At 39.0% G+C, this 25536-nt stretch overlaps 2 protein-coding genes across 4 annotated transcripts in view; one reads left to right on the top strand and one right to left on the bottom strand.

Annotated features, from left to right (window-relative positions):
- The window catches only part of TYW5 (tRNA-yW synthesizing protein 5), a 22933-nt gene extending 7634 nt beyond the window's left edge, over positions 1 to 15299 (bottom strand). Inside the window, exons 1-5 of the mRNA XM_026002594.2 lie at positions 14960 to 15299; positions 8600 to 8754; positions 4325 to 4394; positions 1811 to 1855; positions 604 to 741 (exon numbers count right to left, since the gene is read on the bottom strand). Of these exons, the coding sequence (XP_025858379.1) occupies positions 604 to 741; positions 1811 to 1855; positions 4325 to 4394; positions 8600 to 8754; positions 14960 to 15037 (486 nt within the window). The 5' untranslated portion in view covers positions 15038 to 15299. The remainder of the gene's footprint in view (positions 1 to 603; positions 742 to 1810; positions 1856 to 4324; positions 4395 to 8599; positions 8755 to 14959) is intronic.
- Positions 15275 to 25536, top strand: MAIP1 (matrix AAA peptidase interacting protein 1). 3 transcript variants are annotated; one of them, XR_011997902.1, is made up of 5 exons: positions 15275 to 15825; positions 21446 to 21517; positions 21920 to 22046; positions 23365 to 23518; positions 25147 to 25536. XR_011997902.1 is itself a non-coding variant. In XM_026002595.2 (5 exons), exons 1-5 carry the CDS (start codon positions 15382 to 15384, stop codon positions 25223 to 25225), a joined length of 870 nt encoding a protein of 289 aa, XP_025858380.1. In that variant the 5' UTR covers positions 15288 to 15381; the 3' UTR covers positions 25226 to 25536. The 3 variants fall into 3 exon arrangements, 1 of the variants encoding a protein (XP_025858380.1); XR_003235541.2 differs by lacking the exon at positions 23365 to 23518 and adding an exon at positions 23226 to 23327 and having other exon boundaries at positions 15276 to 15825; positions 25147 to 25286; XM_026002595.2 differs by lacking the exon at positions 23365 to 23518 and adding an exon at positions 23180 to 23327 and having other exon boundaries at positions 15288 to 15825.

Below are 25536 nucleotides of genomic sequence, written 5' to 3'. Positions count from 1 at the left end.
TAGTGTGTTTAAAATATTTATATGTACATACTTAATGCAAATAAAATTATAATACCCCAGAATAAATGATCACGGACAATATTCTATACATCTTGTTGCTCAAAAATATAGTGGACAGTTCACATTCTCCAGGGATGTATAATCTAAGACCTTCAGATATCCCCAAATTCTTAGAACTGGAAATCGCTCTCCATAAACTTCTTTCTCTTGAGTAACAGTTCCATCTAGTCATGTGTATCGTTTCCACATCCTCATTGTCACAACTTTATTGCTTCTTCATTGTACAATTTTGCCCCTCATCTGGTGGCCATTTATCACATATAAAAAAAACCACTTAATAAAACTTCACACAAAATACAATGAACCAAGGCCACCACCACAAAGAAATGCAAATGTGAGAAAACTAACTAGGCTGTAGCATTAGCTAAATCATTTACTCCCATATCATCAACTTACAGAGCACCAGTTTTCAAATCTCATCTTTCAGCAAATTTTGCCTCCCAGATCTTTAGGGTATTCTACAGAAAGTTGAAACTGTAAATGTTATATCTATAGATGCTAAATATCTACTATAGATTCGGATTTCTCATTTATGTAGCATACATCATAGTGGGTCCAAAGCTGTAATCCTGGCGAGCTAATTCGAAAAACACTGGAAAAGAACTGCTCCTCTTTGAAAAATTTTGGAAACTTGATATCTCCTTCCAGTAAAGGAAACTGCTTTCTGATATCTGCAACATCCTGTATTGAGAGAAACACTGTAAAAATTTTAATAATAAATGCAGTATTGGTATAATACTTGTTTTACCTCAGGCTGCCATCAGAGCCTATGATATTAAGGAGGAACGGAGTAAAACTCTATTCATTGCTTTAAAATACTAGTTGGTGACCACAGTCAATATATGATCTTTTGAATGAAGGAATAACAGACTATGTAATAGATTGCAGATTCAACAATATTGTACAGTTAAGCTTAATATGCTTCATTAATAATAGGTTCTTCTTATTTAAGAAACTATCATACAATCACCATCTACTCCAATATTAAGTATTTAAAATTTAGGAGTTAACAATTTTAACTATGTAAAACCTGTGGATTTTACTGAGGGAGGAGACTAAAAGAAGTTAAAGAACTAAATAAGGACATAATAGGAAAAAACAGAATATGACTTCATCATTTTAGGGACCAATACTTAATACTGCAGCCATATTAATTTGATTCTGAATACATGTCAAAGCTTATATTAGTGAATTACTCAATATTTTAATAATTATCTTAGATTATGTTTTATTAGCTGAATGACCATCTGTAAAATACATAGTAGAAAAGATTTTTTAATTGTGTAGAGATTAGAGTAGATGACTTTAAACATCTATTAAAAGATACTATGGTCCTGCTTAAAATTAAAAGCTAAGTAATCAACTTTTAATAATTTTACTTTTTTTCTTTTAAAGATTCATTTATTTACTGTAGAAAAAGAGAGCATGTGCATGCAAATGGGAGAGGAGAAAAAGAGAGGGAGAAACCTTAAGTAGACTCCCTGCAAAGCACAGACCCTGCTTAGTACTTGATCCTAGGACCCTGAGATCATGACCTGAGTCCAAATCAAGAGTCGGCCACTCAGCTGACTGAGCCACCCAGGCACCCCTAATTGTTTTATTTTTATTCAAGGGCACAAATCATTGAGAAAAGAATGGGAAAAAAAGAAGCAGGTCGTATGTCAGGCAATAAGTATAAAAAGTACAGGGCCAGTTAAAATATATGCATCCATTAGGTTTTAAGCCTTTGTTTTACATTCAGAATTCTTACCTTTCTAGGGTCTTCTCCAAGTGACCGTAAGTAGTACTTCTCATCCTTAAACATCCCAAAGAAAAGTAACATAAATATTCATTTAAAAATAACAGAAAGTAAAAGACGGGAGGAATTAAGTCTTAAAAACCTAACCCAGTTGTTTTCAAGAGAGCTCCATTTTCTTATCCTTTCTACTAATGCTCTCTGGTGGCCATATAAAGAAATGTCTTTATATGCTGCTTGTAATAGTGGCTGGATCCACAAAATATTACATAAAATAAATTTGAAAGGCAACATATATCTACTACATCTAAAACACAATGCTTATTTTGGACTTTAACTTATTTAGACTCTTAACAATAAGACTTAAAAAGAATTCTCATTTGTGTAGTAACACACATGATCTCAAGGTACTGTTGTGGCCAATAACAAACTTCTTAATATAATGCAAATGCAGGGTAGGAAATAAATATGATAATTTATACAGTAATACATTTTTTAAAAATCTAGAACGCTGCATTTTATCAAGTTAAGCCTATCACTGATCATATAAATTCTCAAGCCAAATCCTTTAGAGTCAACTCATATATGAATTAGAAATGTCATTTCACAAAAAAAAAAAAAAGAAATATGTCATTTCAGAGTAGTAAATTTATGTTGATACTTTTTAAAACTGCCAATTATTCTTCACTTAGTAGCTATAGTAAGGAACTGTCTGAATTATAACACACTACTGTTATCTGTGTTTCCTCTAAGAATTAGAGAACTCAGATACGGGGTCAAGCATAAAAGCAATCCAACTCAGAGTTCTGCCTCTTTTATACATATACTGACTATTACAACACAAAATTCAAAATCCATGTTATTTACCTTAGCAACATATTTTAAATCTATGGCTAAAAATTTAAATTAACTCTCAGATCCAGTGTTTTATAAGTAGCATCAGATAATTTCTATAAATTTATTATTGGCTAAATAGGTTTCAAAGTATGTTTTTCAAAATTCTGAGGTCTTTTCTTTCTTTTTTTTTTTTTTTGCCAGTTCTAATGTTTTCGGATTGGGAAAAAAAAATGAATGGGGCAGACACAGAGATATATTGCTCAGAACCCCTTCAAGAAAGAATTTACCACTAGTGGCAAAGAGTGTGATTAACTGACAGGTGCTAGCTATGAATTCTTTCAGGTCCACCTCAGCCTTTCATGGTCATGCTCTTCTTCGGTAGTCCCAAGCAATGACTGAGCAAGATGGCAAAAGGCCAAGACCTTGTCACCCACACAGGACTCCTCAGACAGACAGTCTCTGCTCAGGGGTCCACAGTGAGCTAGCAGAGATTCTGCTAGACCTATGTTACTGTCTGATGGCTTCCCCCGACCCAATCCACTCCTTTCCTTTCAAAAGTATTACTCCCCCATAAACCTGTCTGCACTCCTAATTCCATCTTAGCCCCTGCTTCCTGGAAGACTGAGCGGACAGTCTAAATTCATCTTATTTACATACCTTCCCTAATTTTAAGACATAAATATACATGTGTATGCCGTTGACCTTGAGAACTTTCCTATCCAAGAGTAATGAGCAGTACAGATTTAAATAGCTGTGAAATGTCAAGTGAAGTAAAAGAAACCAAGGCAAGATAAAGGATTTACATCTAAAAAGTATGGAAAGTATGTAAATAAGATGAATACACAGTTAGTTCAGATATAGTCAGTGGAATCAGTTTCAGCAGACAATCTAAATCATACTGCAGACTCAGACCTGCAGAGCTTGAGGGATCCTGGTGGTAGTCTAGTATAACCACCACCTGTTGTGAGAACGGTGAGTAGCAGCACCTGTCACAACCAAACCGACCACCAGCCTGGCTGGCTCAGATGCAGACAACAGCTTTATTCAAAGCTTAAAAAGCAGTTTATTTTTAAAATGTGCTTTTGAGATAACAGTGAATTTTTTTTAAAATGTATTTATATATATATGCCTCCATGCTTTATCTCAAGAAACTTAAATTGGATTATTTAAAATTGGACTATAATGTAAGTAGAATTCTTCTGCATTTAATCCTGAATAAATGTTATAACAAATACAACAAAAATCACATTGATAATAATAATATAGAAGTAGTTTTAATAGCCAATAAGATATGAAAATAAAGTTCTCCTTCAGCATTTGAACTTTATGTATCAGACTAAAGCATTTTCAAAGAGTGTATTATTAATCGCTAACATTTAGTGAGTAGTTTCCACATGTCAGGCATTGTGCTAAGTACTCTACAGATTTTATTTAATTAACTATCACAAAAACCTTATCAAATAGGAACTATTATTGTTCCTATCTCATAGATGAGTATACCGAGGCACAGAAAAATAATTTAGTCAAGGTTTGAGATCTAATAAACAGCAAAACTGCATCTATGGCATATACAACCGAATCTTAAAAACAGCTATCAGAGAAGGCTCTTGTATCTAATGTTCTTGTACAAGAAAATCCAACTAGTATATACATATTAATGCTTCTTAAAGAAAATCCATTCAAAGCAGTTACCTTTGAAATAAAGAATTCTTCATGCTTTTCTTCAGCTGCCCTCTGAACCAACTTATCAAAAGGTAAAGTTCTGAAATAAACACAAAAGTAGTCTTGGACCTAATAGTAAATCAACTAGTCATACCCTTATCAGTATATATATAGGCTTGTTGGAGTTGTATATGACCTTCTATTTTACAATATCCATAATTTTATTATATTATTAATTTATTATAATTATTTATTATAATTGGACCTAATAGTAAATCAACTAGTCATACCCTTATCAGTATATATATAGGCTTGTTGGAGTTGTATATGACCTTCTATTTTACAATATCCATAATATTTATTATAATTATTTTATTATAATTATATAATTATAATTATTTATTATAATTATGTGTAATTCTAAATTTTAAAAATTCATTTAGCAGTGTGCTTATTTGACCTAGATTGTCTAAAATTATGATTTCAAAAATTAAAGACTTTTAAATCTATAGGACAGATGAATCCTTTTATGTTAATATCTGCCTATTCCAAGTTACTGTTAGAAAAAGGTTTCTATGGTATCTGGTTACATCTGGATATAAACAAACTTTCAAACTTGCTACTTCAAGTGTCATAGCAAAACAAGTCCTGTGACTAAGGAATCGGACAAAATACTAAGTGCTATTTTGGAAGAGACAGTAGGCAAATGGTCCAGTGAAGATCAAGTCCTTCACTCTCTGATCTTCCTGCCTTTTGGCAGTACCACAGAAAACAGAAGCCCACAACATTGCTCTCAATCTTCTTCACCACTCCATCATTTTAAGAATTCTGAGGAATACCTTAAGGAGAATTCAGGGAAGCGACCAAGTTTTATTCTTCCTCCATATTTCTGTTCAAATGGCTATCTCCTAATCTCATTTTAAACGGGGCTGAACATCACAGAAGGAGTTCATTTCCTTTTAGCTCACTCTTGAGAACCTGGAGGGCTACCATTTCTTTGGTTCCATCCAGTCCCTTCAACAATCTAGAATCAAAAGTACTGACCCCTATATGAAGATGACAACAGTAACATCAAGACAATAAAGTCCTCAAGAGCATCTGGGTCAAAAGCCTCTCCTCACAACCGCCACTGCACTCCAGCTTCCAAACCTCTGATTAAGAGTAGTAGTCTTTTCTCTCTCTCCTTTTGTTTTAGTCCTTTCACTCTTACCACCAAATCTTTCTACTTGGAATCTGTACTGAGGAAGTGAGGAGAAAGTGTTAGCAAAAACCCTTTCTCCTTCTCTATAAGATGACCTTGGGCTTACCTTTTCCTAGCAAGGTTTTTGTAGAAACCTACTGGGTTAAGATAAATGTGAATGTCTGCTGTGATATCAGTTAACCATGCTTATTGTAAAAATGACTCTTGATTGATGAACTACATTTGGACTAAAAGGCTGATGAGTGGATTATAAGTATTTGTTAAAAAGTAAAGGATCTGGCTTTCCCCTGTGTGTGGTATAACTCTTGTAATTGAGTTTGTCCCTTGTAGGAACACAGAAGCTAAATTTATGTGCCATTTCATATCACTGGTTTCTGTGGACTATGTGGCTTAATTTAGCTAATATGTGTCTGTGCCCATCTTTATAATCTTGTTCCCTTGGAAGTAAGCTGTCAGTTGGTGAGACAAAAATGGCTCCTGGATTGGCATGAGGAGTCCCACTGATACTATACTGCTAGTATGTGCTTTCCTGCCTTGTATCTTTTTACAAAGCTAAGTGAATCTAATGCCAGATTATGGACTAGTGGGTCCTGTGGGCGTGAATGTCAATCTGAACTTGAAGACACTGCTGATGATTATGTAGAAGAGTGAGCATTGCAAGAGAGGAGTCTACCATCTGCTCAGACCCATTTGCTACTACAGTTTTTAGTTAATTATATCAACAAATTTACTTGGCATCTTCCTATGCAATGTTTTCCATCTCTGACCTCACCATATACCCTTCATTTCTACCAAAGCAACTCTGGAAGACTTTGGGGAAAATATGGAAGCCTCTCAGGTCCAGAGCTACCCCTGTAATTGGTGCCGTTGCCCAGGCTTATCTTTTTATGAGGGAAAACTCAAAAGTGTTTCAAAACCTTTACAAGAACAGGGCAGATAGAGTAAAAAAAAATTCCAGAAGCAGAACTTGGGTGCTCTCAGCAATCTTTTTCCTTAGGAAGTGGTGCCTCTCAGAGCTTCTGTAGAAGCAAAGCTGAGAGGGGGGAAATGAGGTATGAATTAAAAGTTTCTTAGACTCAAGGTTTTATCTATCCTGTGCATGTTTCAAAAAGAAGGACATCTGTTATTTAAGTTCCATTTGTCTGGACTGGGAGACAGACTAGTAAGGGAGATAATATCAAAGAGGGGTTAGGATCATGGGTTCTGTGGAGTCAAGCAAATTTGGGTATAAGTTTGGTTCCATTATTTCAAGCTATATGATCTTGGGCAAGTTACTTAATGTTTTTAAGCCTCCATTTTCTTAATTGTATAATTACTGAAAACAAAACTACCTCATAGATTGTTCCTAAATTAAATGATTAATATAACCTAGGATGCATGGCACAGCACCTGATATATAGTAAGTGTTCAGTAAAGAACAAATGGTGGGGTTAACAACAATGATACTAAACCATTTCAGCAGCATGAAAGCAGTTACCAACATTTGAAACAAGGAAAAAAATCTTCACTTTTCTGTTCCCCATTTGCAAAAGCTGCTTTGCAAACCAAGATCAGGAATGATAAAAGTATAATAAACAATAAGAGCAAGATGATGACATGAATTAGATGATGTGACAGAGCAGTTAAGCTCATAAGAGTCAGACTGATTTATTTTTTTAAATCTATAACCAGAAGAATACCAACAGTATTCTTTCACCACACATGACTCCTCCCGTTCACAGTACCCTGATTCAGGAAGAACAATGAGAGCCACCCAGAAGAAAGAAGTAAAAGCTAAGACTTGGAAATGTATTGCTCCTCAAATATTTAATAAGCAGACATGCAACTTTAAACTGAAGTGATAATGATGATATATGTGTGTAGGATTTCTTCCTTTCTAGACTCTCTCTGACCTAGATGTCTCCCTTTTTTCCTACTCCCCAGTAACTGCCAAAATGACTAAATCTATTTTTTTCTTGCACTAAGAAAATAATCTTGCAATTCTTCAGTTGCTCTAATGAAAGGCTTGGAGAAAGCTGGGATAGGAACTATTACATAATGTATGTGATTCAAAAACAAGTTTTGAAAAGTTTATGGAACATGACAAAATAGCAAAGCAATTTTTAGATGAAGTTTCAATACCCATTTGTTATGGCTTTGGACTCTCTGGAAAATAAACATCATTAACGGCCGACCTAAAAATGTTCATCATTCCAGCACTTGCTTCCACCTTTTTGATTTAATAAAAAATGGAAAGTTCTTACACTTAGAAAAACTTACGGCAATTAAATTCAATTCACGGCCTATTAAAAACCAAAACTATAATGGTGGATATTCAAAGGATCAAAAACTAAGAAATGTTTTGGCAAGCTACTATATGAGCTTGGAAAACTCTAATGAGAAAGGAATGACTCTGGACATTAGAAGCTCTATTTACTCATCTCTAAACTCTGGAAGAACAGTGAGAACTACCTTTCTTTAAAAATCGTCTTTTGTGAACTACATAGTTTTTCAAAAGACTGAATTTGCTGGAAACTGCCCGTGCTCAGAATATAAAAATTTGGTTTTTTTTAACATTTTTAATGAAACTTCTGGGAATAAATAACATTAAATCTATAAGATTATTGACATCTGAAACTTTCAAGTTTGGACATTCAGCATCTTTTAACTATCTTACTTTTAAGACATCTCATCTCAAAGCATAAAATGACAACCACAAGGGAAATTAAAAGTATTTAAGTTTATTTTGTCAAAAGAGAAAATTTAATACGATTTTTTGAAAGCTATCCAAGTTGATGAAAAACTATACCAAACATAGCAACTACATGTCCTATATATTTCTGGAGAGAGCAGAAAAAGAAAACCTATCCTGATACCTATGCCTAGGTATCAGGCATACACCCTATATGAAAAATGGTCTTTGAAAATGTCTTTATATAATTGTAACAACTCAGAATTTTTGCCTTTTAAAACCCACTCTTTAAAAATTAGTAAGCTGTTCCATGACTATATCAAAATAGCCAAAAGATGAAATGCCACACGGTCTTTGTATAATAATATAAAAATATCTTAAAGATTTTAAAGAAGTTATTTGTAGTCCCAGAGTAAACCTCAGAAGAAAATACCTATATACAAAGTTCTTACTAATGAAGTCCATCTGGGCAACTGCAGCAACATGAATCTTTACTTCTTTGCTCCCTCCAACTTGGCTCAGGTAATCCACCGTCCATTTGCTTGTACATGCCCCCAAATCAATTCCTTCCAACACTAGAGGTTTTCTCTGTAAGTTGGGAAAATATACAACAGAAAAAAATTAGGGAAAATGAAAATATATATGGAGTTATATTTGGCAATAGAAGAACAAAAACAGTAAGAAATGATTCTGCATCCTAAGATGCTCAAACTCAAGTCTTTTGACAATTCATGCTATTAACTAAAATAGGAAGAACAGCAATATAATATACTTAGAACAAAATTTTAACATTAGGAAAACAAATAAAAGGAAATAGTAGTACCATCATTAGCTGAGGACAAAAAATCAACATTATTTAAAGAATTATCAGGGCGACTGGGTGACTCAGTCAGCTGAGCATCCAACTAGTGATTTCCACTCAGGTTGTGATCTTATGGGTCATGGGATTGAGTCCTGCTTCTGGGGCTCCAGCACTCAGTGGGGAGTCTGCTCAAGATTCTCTCTCTCTCTCTCTCTCTGCCCTCCCCACCCGCATGCTTGCTATTACTCTCAAATAAATAAATCTTTATAAATCTTTAAAAAAAGTAGTTTCACAAGCATTATTTATGACAAAAATATAAATGATTAAAATGTATATTTTATAGTCAATATTGTTCTTAACCTTTTATTTTGATACTATTTCAAACTTGTGGAAAAGTTGCAAGAACAAAGAACTCCCATATACTCTCTACTCTGATTCACCAACTGTTAATTTAACATTTGCCCCATTTATTTTACCATTTGTTCTCACTCTCACTATGTGTATAGAGACAAACATATTATTAAGAATTAAATTTTCCTTAACTACTTGAAGGTAAGTTGCTGACATCATACACCTTCATCTCCAAAAACCTGAGTATATTTCCTGAGAACAAAGACATTTTCTTACTTAGCCACAGAATAATTATCAAAATTACATTTAACACTGATATACTACTACTACTACTTCACAGTCCATATCCAAATTTTGCTAACTGTCGTAATAATATCCCTTATAGTTGTTGGGGTTTTTTCCTCTTTCTGAGATGCCACATTGCATTTAGTTGCCATGTCTCTCTTATTCTGTAACAGTTCCTCAGCATTTTTCTTACATGACCTTGACATTTTTGAAAAGTATAGGCCAGTTATTTTGTAGAATGCCCTTCAACTTCAGCTTATCTGACGTTTCTTTAATATTCAAGTCACCTACTTTGGGAAGCAATGTGCCAAAGAAGCAATGTTGTGCCCTTCTCAGTGTAGCATATCAGGTAGCACATGATATTGTTTTCTATTTGTGGTGTTAACTTTGATCAGTAATTCCTGCCTGAATTAATTATGCTATGATGAATACAAAAAATCATGATTTTTAAAAATTTCATCATCTTCTATATTAGCTGGCATTCTAATGTCAAAATGCTCTAATTTACTTATCTCCACTTATTAATTTTATTCACTTGGTTATAATCTACTGATAAAATGTTGATGCTCAAATTATCTTAGATTTGGCCAGGAGGATCCAAAACAAGCTGGCTATTGTGACTTTACCTGAACACTTCCTTACTTTATAGCAAAAACAAAACAAAACAAAACAAAAGAAACACCACACAGAATCCTTTTATACTTTTTCCATCCCAGCCCTACAGTCATTTCTTCAAGCAGCTCTGGCTTCTTTAAAGGGAATGCTACTTAGAAACCATGGTCTGGGTGTTAAGTGTGTTCATTGCTATTGGGGTATCATTACTTCTACGCTTTCTCAGTGAACAGAGCTGGGAAATACGTGGAAGTCTGTGTATACTCATTTCCCCCTTTCCCAAATACGTGTACACACATACACACACAGACATACACCCCACATAGGTATATACCATATCTACTTATCTCTCTCCAAGCAGGCATATATACTATATATACATTTAACGCATGTATATATGAGCCATAATACTGATACCTCCCTTCTGATCTTTTACCATAAGATTCATTTTAATTTTTATTTATATCTCTCTTAACAGTGAGAAACTTCACTTCCATCATCCTCAATGTTTAATCAATTGCACAAATTCACGGTAAGTACTTTCACAATTGCTAAGTCACATCAATATATAAAGCAAGTCTATTAACTAAAGCTCAGTATTTCTTTACAATCATTTTAGTTTTTAGACTGAGGACACAGAGTATTATATTCAAAAGTGACTTGGGTTACTTATCTTTCTTCTCCTTGTTTTTACATTCTATATTAGAATTTTAGGTTTTTAAATCATTCCTCATTCTTGTTAATTTTATTACTATTACTTTAGAATTGAAAACATTAATGTGATCCCCAAAGTCCAAACTATACAAAAAGGTCACACCAGTCACATTCTTCCACCTCGTACACAATCAAGCCCTATAATTAGTCTCATTTCTGGTTTATCAATCCAGTTTTTTGTTTTGTTTTGCAACAAGACCAAAAACATATATACTTCTTTATTTCCCCTTCTTTTTTACACAAAAAGGTGGCATGTTATGTATTTTCTTTTGATTTTTTTTAATTTAAAAATATATCCTGGAAATCACTGCTATCAGTTCATTCTTTTTTACAACTTTGTATACCATAGTGTAAATGAACAATTTAATCACTCTCCTATGCAAAGTTTTTTTTAGGTTATTTCCAGTAATCCCTAAAGTAAACTCCTAAAAGAGGGACGGCTGGATCATACCGTAAACACAGAGACATAGATACCAAATTCCCCTTCACAAGGGTTGCACCACTTGGCATAAAGTATTTGAGTGCCAGTTTCTTCACAGCCTCAAGTATTACAGAGCCACAGAGTATTGTTATTATTAAAAAGTGGCCTTCTGATTTTTGCCAATGATAGATAAGAAATGGTATTTCAGTGTGGCTTTAAGTTCTGAGTAAAGCTGAATATCTTTTCATGTTTAGAGGCGACAACTGCTCACATTTTATCAGACTTGTGGCCTTTCACACCCCACCCTTTAATTTTTAAAAGTTCTTTACATACATGGGTTTTCACAGCCCTTTTATGAAACATGTTGCAAATATTTTTTTCCCAGCTTGTATTTTTTTTTTAAGATTTTATTTATTTTATTCATGAGAAACAGAGAGAAAGAGGCAGAGACACAGGCAGAGGGAGAAGCAGGCTCCATGCAGGGAGCCTGACAGGGGACTCGATCCCAGGACCCCAGGATCACACCCCAAGCTGAAGGCAGATGCTCAACCACTGAGCCACCCAGGTATCCCCCCCCCAGCTTGAATTTTATGTATTCAAATTTTAATCTTTCACTACACCTGAATTTTCAGGCACAGTTACAAAGTCCTTCCACAGATCTACATTATAGAGGAATTTACCCATGTTTCCCTCTGGTACTGTATAGTTTCTTTTTTTTTTTAAATACATTTGCATCTCTGATCCATTTAAAGATAACTCTTGTGTATGGTGTCAGACATAAATATAATTTTATCATTTTTTAAGTGACTATTCAGTTGCCCCAGCACCATTTATTTAAAAATTCCTTTGCAGGACTCCTGGGTGGCTCAGTGGTTTAGCATCTGCCTCCAACCCAGGGAGTGATCCTGGGATCGAGTCCCGCATTGGGCTCCTTGCATGGAGCCTGCTTCTCCCTCCGCCCGTGTCTCTGCCTCTCTCTCTGTGATTCTCATGAATAAATAAATAAAATCTTTAAAAACAAAAAAGTTCCTTTGTCCCAGTGATTTTTGTATTATAAATTTATTTTTTATTGGTGTTCAATTTGCCAACATATAGAATATCACCCAGTCACCCCCACCCCCCGCCCACCTCCCTTCCACCACCCCTAATTCCTTTCCCAGAATTAGGAGTCTCTCATGTTCTGTCTCCCTTTCTGATATTTCCCACTCATTTTTTCTCCTTTCCCCTTTATTCCCTTTCACTATTTTTTATATTCCCCAAATGAATGAGATCATACAATGTTTGTCCTTCTCCGATTGACTTATTTCACTCAGCATAATACCCTCCAGTTCCGGGGCAACCTGGGTGGCTCAGCGGTTTGGCGCCTGCCTTCAGTCCGGGGTGTGATCCTGGAGACCCAGGATCGAGTCCCACATCAGGCTCCCTGCATGGAGTCTGCTTCTCCCTCTGCCTGTGTCTCTGCCTCTCTCTCTGTGTCTCTCATGAATAAATAATAAAATCTTTAAAAAAAAAAAAAAAAAAATACCCTCCAGTTCCATCCACATCGAAGCAAATGGTGTGCCCCAGTCGTTTTTAACATTCAATTCAACACATCCTAAATCTCCATATAAACGGAAATTTATTTCTGGATGTATGTGTATCTCCAGACTTTTTTATTTCTCTGGTCTATCTTTTCATGCACCTATATCACACTGTTAATTATCAAAACACGTTAAAAATCTGAAGACTGGGGATCCTGGGGTGGCTCAGTGATTCAGCGCCTGCCTTCGGCCCAGGGCCTGATCCTGGACATCCAGGATCGAGTCCCACATCGGGCTCCCTGCATGGAGCCTGCTCCTTCCTCTGCCTGTGTCTATGCCTCTCTTTCTGTGTCACTCATGAATGAATAAATAAAATCTTTTAAAAAATGCTTCTCCCTCTGCCTGTGTCTCTGCCTCTCTCTCGTGTCTGTCATGAATAAATAAAAATAAAATAAAATAAAATATTAAAAATAAAAGGTCAGTCCGGGTGGCTCAGTGGTTTAGCGCCTGCCTTCGGGCCCAGGGCCTGATACTGGAGTCTCAGGATCGAGTCCCACATCGGGCTCCCTGCATGGAGCCTGCTTCTCCTTCTGCCTGGGTCTCTGCCTCTCTCTTTCTGTGTCTGTCAAGAATAAGTAAAAATAAAATCAAAAAAATATATTAAAAAAAAATATTTAAAAAAAAATCTGAAGACTATGCCGCCTCATAGATATTCTTCAAGGTTTCCAAGCAGAAAGACCTTATTTTGCAGTTTTACTCACTTCTAAGTTTATTACATTGTGACCACAGTGTTGTTGGCAATTTTCTACTTTAAGAAACAGTGATGCTTTCTTTGTGACACATTATGTATCATGTCTGGGAAGATCACGTTAAAAAATGCCCTTCACCATGTTTCTTACAAAGCATTTCCACATATATCCCTGCCTCTCCTCAGTGCTCTACAAGCATCTTATACCAACACAGTCCTGAGATGGAGATGGTGAGGGCAACCACAAACCATACAGCACTAGACCAACAAATAAAGGCTTAGATCCTCTCTGTAGGTTGCAAACTCCTAAAATACAAAAACAAAAACAAAACATTCGTGCTTTAAAAAAAAAAAAAAAAAAGATTTTATTTATTCATGAGAGACACAGGCAGAGGGAGAAGTAGGCCCCATGCAGGGAGCCCGACGCGGGACTCGATCCCGGGACCCCGGGGTCACGCCCTGGGCCCAAGGCAGGCGCTAAACCGCTGAGCCACCCGTGCTGCCCATTCCTGCTTTTTTCAATAGTGAGAACTCTAGCTCTCTGACCACCCTTGTAAACATCAAGCAAAATCCGTCGGGAGCGAGGGGGTCTACCATAAACCTACTTCAACCTTGCGGATTATTGTTTCTTTAGGGATCGGCCGGGCTCTCCAGTCCCAGTTTTCCTCAAGTAGGGATCCCCTTACAAAGCACTGCAGGTAAAAATACTTCGCTCCTCCTTAATATTTTCCTCTTGAGGTTTCTGTTGAAGAGCTGAGGTTCAAAATCACACACACGAAGAGAGTCCAACCCCTGCACCGTGGGAACCCGGGGTAGTCGGAATCCAGGGCCGGGGCAAGCTTCCCGACGCATTCCCACCGCTTCCTCCCCTTTTGGCTCAGTGCAGCGAAACGCCTGCTGCTGTGAATCCAGCACCGCGAGCGGACTCCACGGGCCACCTTTCCGCTCGACCAGCCGGGGCGGGGATGCCTGCCCTGAGCTTCCGGAAACCCGGGGCGAGAGGCGGAGGCGGCGTGGGGTTGGGAGAAAACCAACCAACCAGCCTCCCCCCCCCGTTGCCATGGTAACGGAAGGAGGCCTAGCGAGCAAGGGGGTCCCCCGAAGGCCACCTTCGCAGCCGGCCGTGCTTGTCAGGCCCGCCGTTTCTCGCACTCAGCTCCCCGCCGTCGTGCTGCTGTCCTGCCCGCGAACGTGGAGCTGTTCTCCCCGGAGCACGGAGCCGATGGGTCCGCCCCACGCCCCGCGCGCCCCCGCGGCCCCAGCCGCTCGCTGCTTCCTCCCCATACCCTGGGCCGCAAGGAACCATTCGGAGCCGCGCTACGTGGTAGGGAGCGCCTTACCTGCGGATAGAGCTGCTGCATAAACCGGTCCTGCGAGACGCCCTCGAGCCGGGGAACCGGGACACGCTGAAAGGCCATGGCCGCCCACGCCCGTCCTCCTCCGAGTCCAGGAAACCTGGTGCGCTGCGCTCCTCAGCGCGCCATCCGCCCGGAAACACGAGCCGGAGAGAAAAAAAAGGTCCGCGGAACGGCGGCCCCGCCGAGCGCGGCTGGCTGGAGAGCTGGGTCGCGGGCGCGGAGGCGCTGAGGACGCGGAGTCCTCTCGGTGAGACCCGGAGCGGGGCTGACTCGCCAGAGGCGGCGGCAGCAGCAGGCAGGCCCGCTTTATCGCTAGGCTCCTTCTCCGGAAGCCGCTCCGCTGGTTTCCCGCCGACGTCCATTCGGCGCAGCACAGACAGGAAGTGGGGTGAGAAGTCATAAAAATGGCGCTGGCCGTCCGCCTGCGGCCCCGCTTGCTGCTCAAGCCGCCGCCGCTGCCGGGCGGGTCCGCCGGACCCCGGGCCCCCGGGGGAGCCGACGTGAGGCCACCGTTGGCTGGACTTTGCTGCTTCTGTCGCCGCCGCCTCGGCTCCGGAGCGGCCCCGCTTCCTCGCGGGGCCGGGGCCTCGGCGCTGCTCGCTCGGGGCCCGCCGCGTCCGCTGCTCAGCCCCCCGGGCCCGCGCGCGGCCCTCTCCGCCTTCCCCGCCGACGCCCGGCGCACCTACAGCGCCGAGGAGCCGCCCCAGCCGCGCCAGAAAACCAAAATGATCATCCTGGGATTCTCCAACCCCATCAACTGGGTTCGGACTCGAATTTACGCCTTCCTAATCTGGGCCTATTTCGACCAGGAATTCAGCATCGCGGAATTCTCCGAGGGAGCGAAGCAGGTTGGTTTGCGGAGTTGGGGGTTGAGCTGTTAACACGCAAAAAAGGGGGGAAAAGGGTCCAGCGATGCGTTTTCTGCAGTTAATCCGAAGGGGGGGGGGGCGGTTAGGGACCCAGACGCGGAGCCCGAGGCTCCTTCTGGGGCTTCATTCAATTCAGCTTCTGCTGATGCTTCGCAAGGTCGCCGAGGAGTGCGGGGTCCGGTTGGGACCGCCTGGGTGGAGCCCCCCGGTTTCTTTTTCCGCCTACAGGTTTTGAATCCGATAGAAATGGATGCGATTCAAAGCCCATCTCTGCCACTCAAAAGCTACCACGGCTTTAATCGTTCCTGAACGCGATTCTTCTACACGGTCGAGGAGGCGGTGCCTGGCGCACAGTAGGCAGCGCGCAGACCTTTGCTGGATACATGAATGAGTAGTTAACGATTGTTTTTGCAAGAGTAAGACGGTGCAACGGTGTAATTTGGGGGAGAAAAACAGAACTTTATCTTTTTTCCCCTTTTTAAGAAAATATTTATTTATTTATTTATTTATTTATTTATTTATTTATTTATTTATTGAGAGAGAGAGAGAGAGGGGCAGAGACACAGGCAGAGGGAGAAGCAGGCTCCATGCAGGGAGCCCGACGTGGGACTCGATCCCAGGTCTCCAGGATCAGGCCCCGGGCGGAAGGTGGCGCTTAAACTGCTGAGCCACCGGGGCTGCCCCTTTTTTCTTTTTTTAAAGATTTTATTTATTCATGGAGACATACACCGAGAGACACACACACACACACAGAGAAAGAGAGAGAGAGGGAGGGAGAGGGAGAGAGAGGCAGAGACCCAGGCAGAGGGGGAAGCAGGCTCCATGCAGGGAGCCCGACGTGGGACTCCATCCCGGGTCTCCAGGGTTGCGGCCTGGGCCCAAGGCAGATGGTTAACCACTGGGCCACCAGGCTGCCCAAACAGATCTTTCTGTGAGTAGAGCTTCCTTGCCCGTCTCCCGACCCCCTCCCTAATCCTTCCCCACAATGCGCTTTAGAGAAGAACCTAGGGATAAGCAGTTTTCCCCTTTCAGAGAATTTGCTGAGACCAACTGGTGGCTGATAGGCACACAGCACCCCGCACCCTGAGAAATAGCCTTTGGCGATTCATAGCCCTGACCCCCTGCCTATTGTGTCTCTTTCCCAGGGACTGATAATTCCCTGGCCTGACCCTTGCCACATAAGGGTCACTTTGGGTCCTGAGATTTTTTACAGTTTTTTTTTTTTTAATCTGTTTTTTTTTTTTAAGATTTTGTTTATCCATTCATGAAAGACACAGAGAGAGAGGGGCAGAGACACAGGCAGAGGGAGCCCAACGTGGGACTTGATTCCGGGTCCCCAGGATCACACCCTGGGTTGAGGGCAGGCGCTAAACCGCTGAGCCAGCTGGGCTGCCCTTTACGGATTGTGTGGGTCCAGGCATTTTTCTGGGAGGAAAGTCCCTCTATAAAAATTTGTTTTGGATCACCTAGAGAGTTGGTCATTCCCAAACGTTTCAGAAGTCCTAGTCTGCTTCCTAACTCAAAACTGTCATATTGCTTAAACTTGTAACTGCAACCATTTCACAGTGCTGATCGTATACTGATAGTGATATAGTCCTAATTTATCTCAGATTGTTTCTGTAAACACAGCCGTTTTTATATTTATTTGTACGACCTGTCAGTCCTAAGTTGTTTCCAACTTTGTACAATCAGTGTTGATGTTAACTCCTGGTTCCTGCTTCCTTGCGTCAACTCTTGACTGCTTTGTGTGTTTATAAGAAGATTAGAGAGCAAAGGGCAAGCTTGATTAATAGCATTATAAGAGGTAAATCTCCGCTGTGTCAGTTCTCAAAGTCTTTTGTGCATGCAGAGGTCAATTGGCACGATTCCACTGTCCGCCTCCGTACTCACCAATGATATGTGAGCTTGTCTACCTCATAGCATTACATAACTGTACCAGCTCATTTATGTGTCAGTAAGGAATGAAATCTTCTTGCCTCCATGGACAGGAATCAGGCCTTAGGCCCCATATCTTCTGAACAGAGAGGAACATGGGACACTTTTTAGCCACTCTGGTCCTATTTTAGCCCTCCTCCTTGCTTTTAAGTAGTATCTCCACACCTTCATCAGCCAGTCTATAAACAGTTTTTGCCTCATCTGTCAGTTTTTGCTTTAACCATTTAACCATTGTGACTTTCAAAAGGAATGTGTCATCCATGGCAAATATTTACCAGTTCCCTAAAGCCATTGATTACTTAACGTACCCTTTTATATCAGGCAAATCAGTTCATCAGCACCTAAGATTTAAGAGGACACAGCCAAAAAACCTTCTCCCTACTAGATTTCCTGATACAACTGTATCTTTCTTTGCATGGGTATAATTCTAGGGCTGGTGCAAAGACTTTAGCTACTTCATCTATTCACCTGGGCTCCACTCGCCCTTTCTCCTTAAGCTAACTTCCCAGCAATAAAATGTTATCTTGGGTTGTGAATATTAAGTTATCGTCAGATCATGTTCATTCAGATTTTTTTTTTTTAACCAGAGAACATGAAAACAAAAAGTCTTTTTAAAACAAAAGATCATATTCACTTATTTGACCGAATGAGAGGGCACAAGCATGGGAGAGCAGCAGAGGGAGAGGAAGAAGCAGTCTTCTTCCTGAGCAGAGAGCCCCATGTGGGGCTCGATCCCCAAACCCTGGGATCATGACCTGAGCCTAAGGCAGATGCTTAACTAATGAGACTACTCAGACACCCCCAGAAAGGCATCTTAAGGATCATCATTCTAGTCTGACAATCCTTTTCAGATGATAAAACAGTTGGCTCCAGGATGCATTATATGTACTGTCCTGTGACCCAGTCTACAAGCAGTGTTGGTCCTCTAGTCACTAGCAGTTGAGATAGTTAAGTACAGTCTAGTGAAGCTTTTATTCATTGCATGAGCCAGAGAAATAGGTGGTCCAGTGCTAACTAAGCTTTATTAGCTCCACAGACCCTGCTTTCCATTAATACGTACAAATAACATGATATATTCCCTATTACTGTCATTAAACCACATTAATCATATACTGTATGTTTTCCTATAATCTTGTTTGCCAGATTTAGCCTTTTCTATGAAAAAGAGGGCTATTTCCTAGAAGCCTCTCTAGGCTAGACTCTCATGTGTCATCCAGGCCTCATTAGGGCAGCCTGCAACAGTCTGACACTCTCTGGAGTTAACGCAGACCCCATAGGTTAAGGGCTCAGTCCCAGATGACTGCCTCCACTTCAGATGCTACTCATAAGTATATCCATTTGGATATATGCATTTTCTCAATTTGACTGGCCAGTTATAAATTGGCCACATTGCCCTTCCTGAAGTTCGATAATTTGCTAGAACAGCTCATAGAACTTAGGAATGCAATTTACTTGGCTATTTCCAGTTTCTTAAAAAGGACACAATTCGGGAATAGCAAAATGGAAGAGATGTACAGAGAAGGGTGTGGAGCAGGGTATGGCGCTTCCATGCTTTCTGGGCACATCACTTTCCCAACACCTCCACGTGTTCACCAACCTGAAATGTCTCCTAATCCCTTCATGTAGGGTTTTTATTTACGTTCCATTCTGTAGGCATGATTGATAAATCACTGGCCATTGGTGATTAATTCAATCCCCAGCTCCTCTCCCCCCCTAAAGTCTTGGAGTGGAGCTGAAAGTTCCAACCCTCTAATCACAAGGTTGGTTCTTCTGACAACAGTCACCTCATTAGCCTAAACTCAGGTATGTTGAAAGGGGCTTATTTTAGGAGCTCCTCTGTGCCAGGAACCAGTAGGAAGAATAAATGTGTATTTACAGCCTTATCACAATATCACATGATTGATATGTGCATATGATTGAGCTTCCCTATTACGTAACACCATCAAACCACATTAATCATGTAGCGTTTATTTTCCCGTATCTTGCTTGCATGCATTAGAGGGCTATTTCATAGAAGCCTCTTTGGGTTAGACAATCTTATATTATCAAAGCCTGGTCAGAGCAGCCTCCTAATGGTTTGTTATTATCTTATCAGATCATTTGTTCTGGTGGAATCTTTGGCCACACAAACGTCATAGCTTGGCCAAACTAGAATGTAATGATTGGGTTTCACCATGATCACTATAGTCTTTGTTTCTTCTTACCTAAATACCACCCGTCTTCCTCACATGAAGGCTTATTGACATATAAAAGTGTCTCTGAACCCTCAGGACCTTTAAAGTGTTTTTAAGGGGTCCTTAAATCCATTTAGCTATATGCATTTTCTCAGAATTCAACTCTATTATTGTCTAGTTTTCCAGAGCACATAACCAAATACCACAGTCTGGGTTACTTAAACTGCAGAACTTTATTTTCTCACAGTTCCGGATTATAGAAGTCCAAGACCCAGGTTTTGGCAGGTTTGGCTTCCTTCTCTCCTTTGCTTGCAAACGGCTGTCGTCTGTGTCCTCACATGGTTTTTTTCCCTCTGTGTGCATGTGCCCTGGGTGCTTTGTCAAAATTTCCTCTTATAAAGACACTAGTTAGATTGGATTAAGGCCCACCCTCAGCTTTTTTAATCACTTCTTTAAAGAGCCTTTCTCCAAATATAGTCATCTTCTGAGGTACTGGGAGTTAGGGTTTCAACATATGAATGTGGGGGAAACACTGCTCATCCATCCCATCCCATCCCATCCCGTCCTAAACAGTTATTGTCTGCCTGATATGTCTGCACTTCCTCCTTGTCCTGCCAGTTATTCAGATTTCATCTTAGATCTTTCTTTAAGAGGCTCTCTCTGGTCCTCCCAGATTGGCCTAAGTGACTTTTCTGCTCAGGTCATCCTGTTCTTACCCATCATAATTCTTGAACTTGTCAGTTTACTCACTTCCCTTCTCATGTCATCTGAAAGCTCCTTAAAGATAAGTGGAGTCTTCTGCAGTTTCATTTCTCACTGCAAAGGATGTGGAGGATTGCAGTTCATTTCCCCCTACTTTAAAATGGGATTCTTCTACTTCAGAGTTGGTATCCACTGTATGAAACTGTATAACCTCATTACCTTTTTTCCCACTTTGTCAAACCTGCCTTACCAATCTTCATGAGGTTCAGATTGCAACCTAAATCTCTAGACTCCCAGTACAACCTAGATTGTACTGCTTCTCAAATTCTTTGTGGTCATGGTTAAGAGGAGGGTTGCATATTATAGTCATTACAGTGATAACAGTGATTACTTCATTATTTCAAAAGGAAATCTTTAGAAAGATTTTTATTTAGGAGCTAATGTGTACACACACAGCATCTTTTCCCAGGTCCTGAAAGTGGATACGTAATTGGCAATCAGCTCACCACTGTATATGGTAGGGGAAGGCCATACAAGAAGAGAAAAGCCAATCAATTTGAAAGAGTCATGCCTAACAATGATAACTTAGTATTTGACATGTTGCATAGTATTTGACACAATTAACTGTTGAACAAATCATAGTATTTGACATTATTTATTTATCATAAAATAGTCTTTGTGATACTAAGCTACTTAAATATGAGCATTGTATATGAGCATTGTACATTGTATGGTGTTTTGCAATAACGATTACCAACCTCTTTCCATCTTTTTTTTTTTTTTTTAAGGCTTTTGCTCATGTGTCCAAGTTACTGTCACAGTGTAAATTTGATCTATTGGAAGAACTTGTGGCCAAAGAGGTAAAGTATACTTTTAATTTACTTTAAAAAATAAATATGTTATTCTCCTACGATAGAATGATGCATATTACCCTTATTTATGCTTAAAAGTAGTATGTGTGCCATTAGCCAGTGTCCCTGTGTCTTTACTTTGGTACTTTGGATTATATAAAAGCACAGAATAGAATGACTTGCTACTTAAGGCATAAGTAACTATGTCTTTCATTTGTCTTTATCCTAAGTGTTCTATTCGGAATTAACTGTTGAACAATTTGATGCATTTCAGCCTTGCTTTTGAATATGAGTAAATATGGTAGTAAATTTTAAAATAGGCTTAGAAAAATTCATAAAGAATTCATCTGCTTTTTGAAAGGCATTTGAAAATTCAACAAGTGAACTATGGTTTGCTTTTTCCATACTCAGGTGCTACATGTATTGAAGGAAAAGGTTACTTCACTACCTGACAACCATAAAAATGCCCTTGCTGCTGACATAGATGAAATTGTATACACATCGACAGGAGACATCTCCATTTACTATGATGAGAAAGGTAATGCTAAAGCATAGTCAGCTTTAAATGATAAATAGTTGGCCAGATAAGCTAAACTAGTGGAGAGTCATGGAATAGGGGGGTTTGTTGGTACAAGCAGACTTCAGGGAAAATAATACATTCATTAAAGACCTGACTCTGGAAGAGTAGAGATAGGAGATAGTTACTTAAACCCTTGTATCTGGGACCATTGTCTACTATTATTTCATTCATAAGAGAGGGCATCGTCACTTAAGTTGATGAAAATTGTCTAAGGCAGCTATCATGTCTCAAATAGAAAATATCTGTGTTTCATATTTCTTAACCTGAAGGAAACAATTCAGCATTTTAAATGTCCGGCTGTATATTAAATAGGAGTAAGATGTGAAAGAAAAAATAAATAATATCGGTTAATGACTTTATTGAAAATAAGACTAACTATGGAACTCCCAAATTGGATTTGTTTGGAGAGCATGAAAAAGGATGAAAGGAACTTTAGTGGTTGTCTGGCTCTTCTCCTTGTCTAATGCATACCTTTTTCCCTATGCATACCTATTCCTAAAAATCTATTGACTCATTTATTTCTTCTACAAATACTTGCAAATGTATCATGTGCCAGGCACACAGGAAATCTAGCCTTTGCTTACATATTTTCCAAGGCACTTCTGATATAGAGTCTTAAATAGTTAAACATTTTTCATATACATGTTAATTTGAAATATTTCTATAGGTACTTTTAGTGATAAATATTATCTTCTCCCCTAATATTTCAAATTGCATCCAGCACCATGATCATTAACTGATTGTATTTTATTTATTTATTTATTTTTCATTAACTCATTTTAACACAGGACATTGTCATAAACATTAGGCACATAGCAAGGTGAATTGGATAAATGGTACATGTTCAATAAATCATAACTATTCTTTCTGAGATGCAGAGAAAAAGCCAAATATGTCACAAACCCTAAGAGAACTCTCTAAAAATAAAAAAGTATCAATATAAGTATCTTAAGTTAGGATAGAATAAGTACAAAAAATGATCTGTAACAACTGTGTAGCTGCTGCCAATTTCTAATTTTCATTGTGGATACATGGATGATAGATTATTGTGATTTGTATTTGTATGTGTGTGTGTGTGTTTTTTTTCTAAGGAAGGAAGTTTGTTAACATCCTGATGTGCTTTTGGTATCTAACCAGTGCCAACATCCCCAGTGAAACTTTAAGTGGAGCCAGTGTATTCCAGGTTAAGTTGGGGGATCAGAACGTGGAAACTAAACAGCTTCTTAGTGCAAGTTATGAGTAAGTCTAATCTCATTTCATTGTTTCCTTTCTCTAGAAAATGGAAGGTAGTATGAAGGAAGTATGAAGGTATGAAAACTAAAGGGAGCTTTAGGAAGAAAAGGATTGAAATTTGACAAGTTATTTAAGAAGAGAGAAAGTCATAAAGACATACTGGACATGAAACAGAAGTGTTCAGAAATTAGAAAGAGGTAATATTGCTGAATTTAATTAAAAGGTATTTGAGCTGTCTTGCTACATTATAAACCACTCCCAAACTCAGTCACTTCAGGCAGCTGTTTATTTTCTCTGCTGTTTTACTGCTCAGAAATTTTGGAAAGACCCAGCTGTGGGCTTTTCTTTGCCTCGTCTGTCATCAACTAGGGTGGTGGGGCTGGAGGATTCATTTCCCCAGTGGCTTCATCACACACATGTACACCCCCTTGGTGCTCCTTGATTTCTCCACATAACATCTCATTCTCCAAGGCCTCTCTTCATGGCTTGGGTTTGTGGTAGCTCAGGCTGTTCACATGTTTTACATGATCGTTGGCTAGACTAGTGAGGAGCTTTGCCTGGGATTGGAACATCATTTCCACCTAGCCTACCTGTCAAAATAGTCCTAGGACCTGTGGTTGAAAGGGCATGGAGAGACTCCACCTTTTTATGGGAAATAGCAGGGTCACATTGCAGAAGAACATGTGGGATGGGGCATATGGTTATAGCCATTGTTGGAAAATAAAATCTGCCACAGTTGGCACATGGACCATCCCACTCTCTAGACGTTTATTGATCATTTCTTATCTACCAGGTACTCTGGTAGGAGTTCAGATACAAAATTGAAGGGTTCCTGCATATGAGTAGGTACTATCTACTAGGTTAGAAACTGATTTAAAAGAGACACTGTCATGTACTTTTGTGCTAATAAGATTTGGAACAGCGAACCAATCGAGCCAGTCAGTGGAGAAATAATTATATATTTATTTAAAAGAGAGTACGTTACCAAAACTATATAAACTTGATTTAAATAACAAACAGCCCAAAAATGACCTAAGAAAGAAAATATATCGTTTCACTAAGGTAAATGTATCCTTATTTTTTTTTCACTTTTCTTGAAGTGTGCTTTCTTCTTTTTATTGAATTTTGCTTTGTTATACAAAATCTGAATCATCTCCTTTTCAAGACATTATTTATAATTAAATAACAATATAATCAATGCTCACCTCTGTTTTTTCTGATGTTCCCTACTAAAACTGTTATTTTCAAAATTGACCTAATGTCTATAAACCAAATTCCATTAAAGTACCCTTTTCATTACCATAGTCCCAATTTATTTTTCCTCATATTAATAAGCATTTGTTATAGCTAGTATTTAATAGCAGAATAATACCCAAGTTTCTCTTAAGAACTGGCAGATGTTACAATGTATATCAGTTCATTAAAAATACTCATTTTAGTGGAGAATGTTCTAATTTTGTGAGGATATTTTTGACTGAATTGGTAAATAAAACTTTTTTGTTTTGATTTTATTTATTTATTTATTAAGATTTTATTTATTTACTCATGAGAGACACAGAGAGAAGGCAGAGACATAGGCAGAGGGAGAAGCAGGCTCCTCGCAGGGAGCCTAGTGTGGGACTGGATCCCAGAACTCCAGGATCCTACCTTGGGCCGAAGGCAGACGCTCAGCTGCTGAGCCAGGCGTCCCTTGATTTTTATTTATGATTAACCATTAGCTTGTTGCTAAAAACTGCCTCTATTGTACATTTGCAAATTATGTAATTATCCAAGAAGTATTTGGATTAATGTTAAGATTCACATTATTTGTAATTTTTTTCCCTAGATTTCAGAGGGAGTTTACACAAGGAGTAAAGCCTGACTGGACCATTGCACGGATTGAACACTCAAAGTTATTAGAATGATCCTTCTTGGAAAAATCAGCTTATTGGACTTCTGGCAATTACTATGAAAAATTAAGGAAAGTGATTTTTGGATGAGTTGATCTTCACTTAGTCAAGTCTGTGGCTTACTTTTGTATTATTTTGAAATATTCCTTGTAGTATACTGGCATGATACAATAAAGCATTTTCCACAGATTGTTATTACCTTCTATAAAAGAGATCAAAGTAAAAAAAAACTGCAACAGCTCATTGTTGGTCTCATATTCAATATCATTTCTAATGTTAACTATACATAAAATAATTTTGTATACAATAAAGTATTGAAAAAACTA

This window comes from Vulpes vulpes, chromosome 16, assembly GCF_048418805.1.
Source record: "Vulpes vulpes isolate BD-2025 chromosome 16, VulVul3, whole genome shotgun sequence".
NCBI lineage: Eukaryota > Metazoa > Chordata > Mammalia > Carnivora > Canidae > Vulpes > Vulpes vulpes.
The sequence above is the reverse complement of the archived record's forward strand: the minus strand, read 5'-3'. Positions and strand labels throughout refer to the sequence as shown.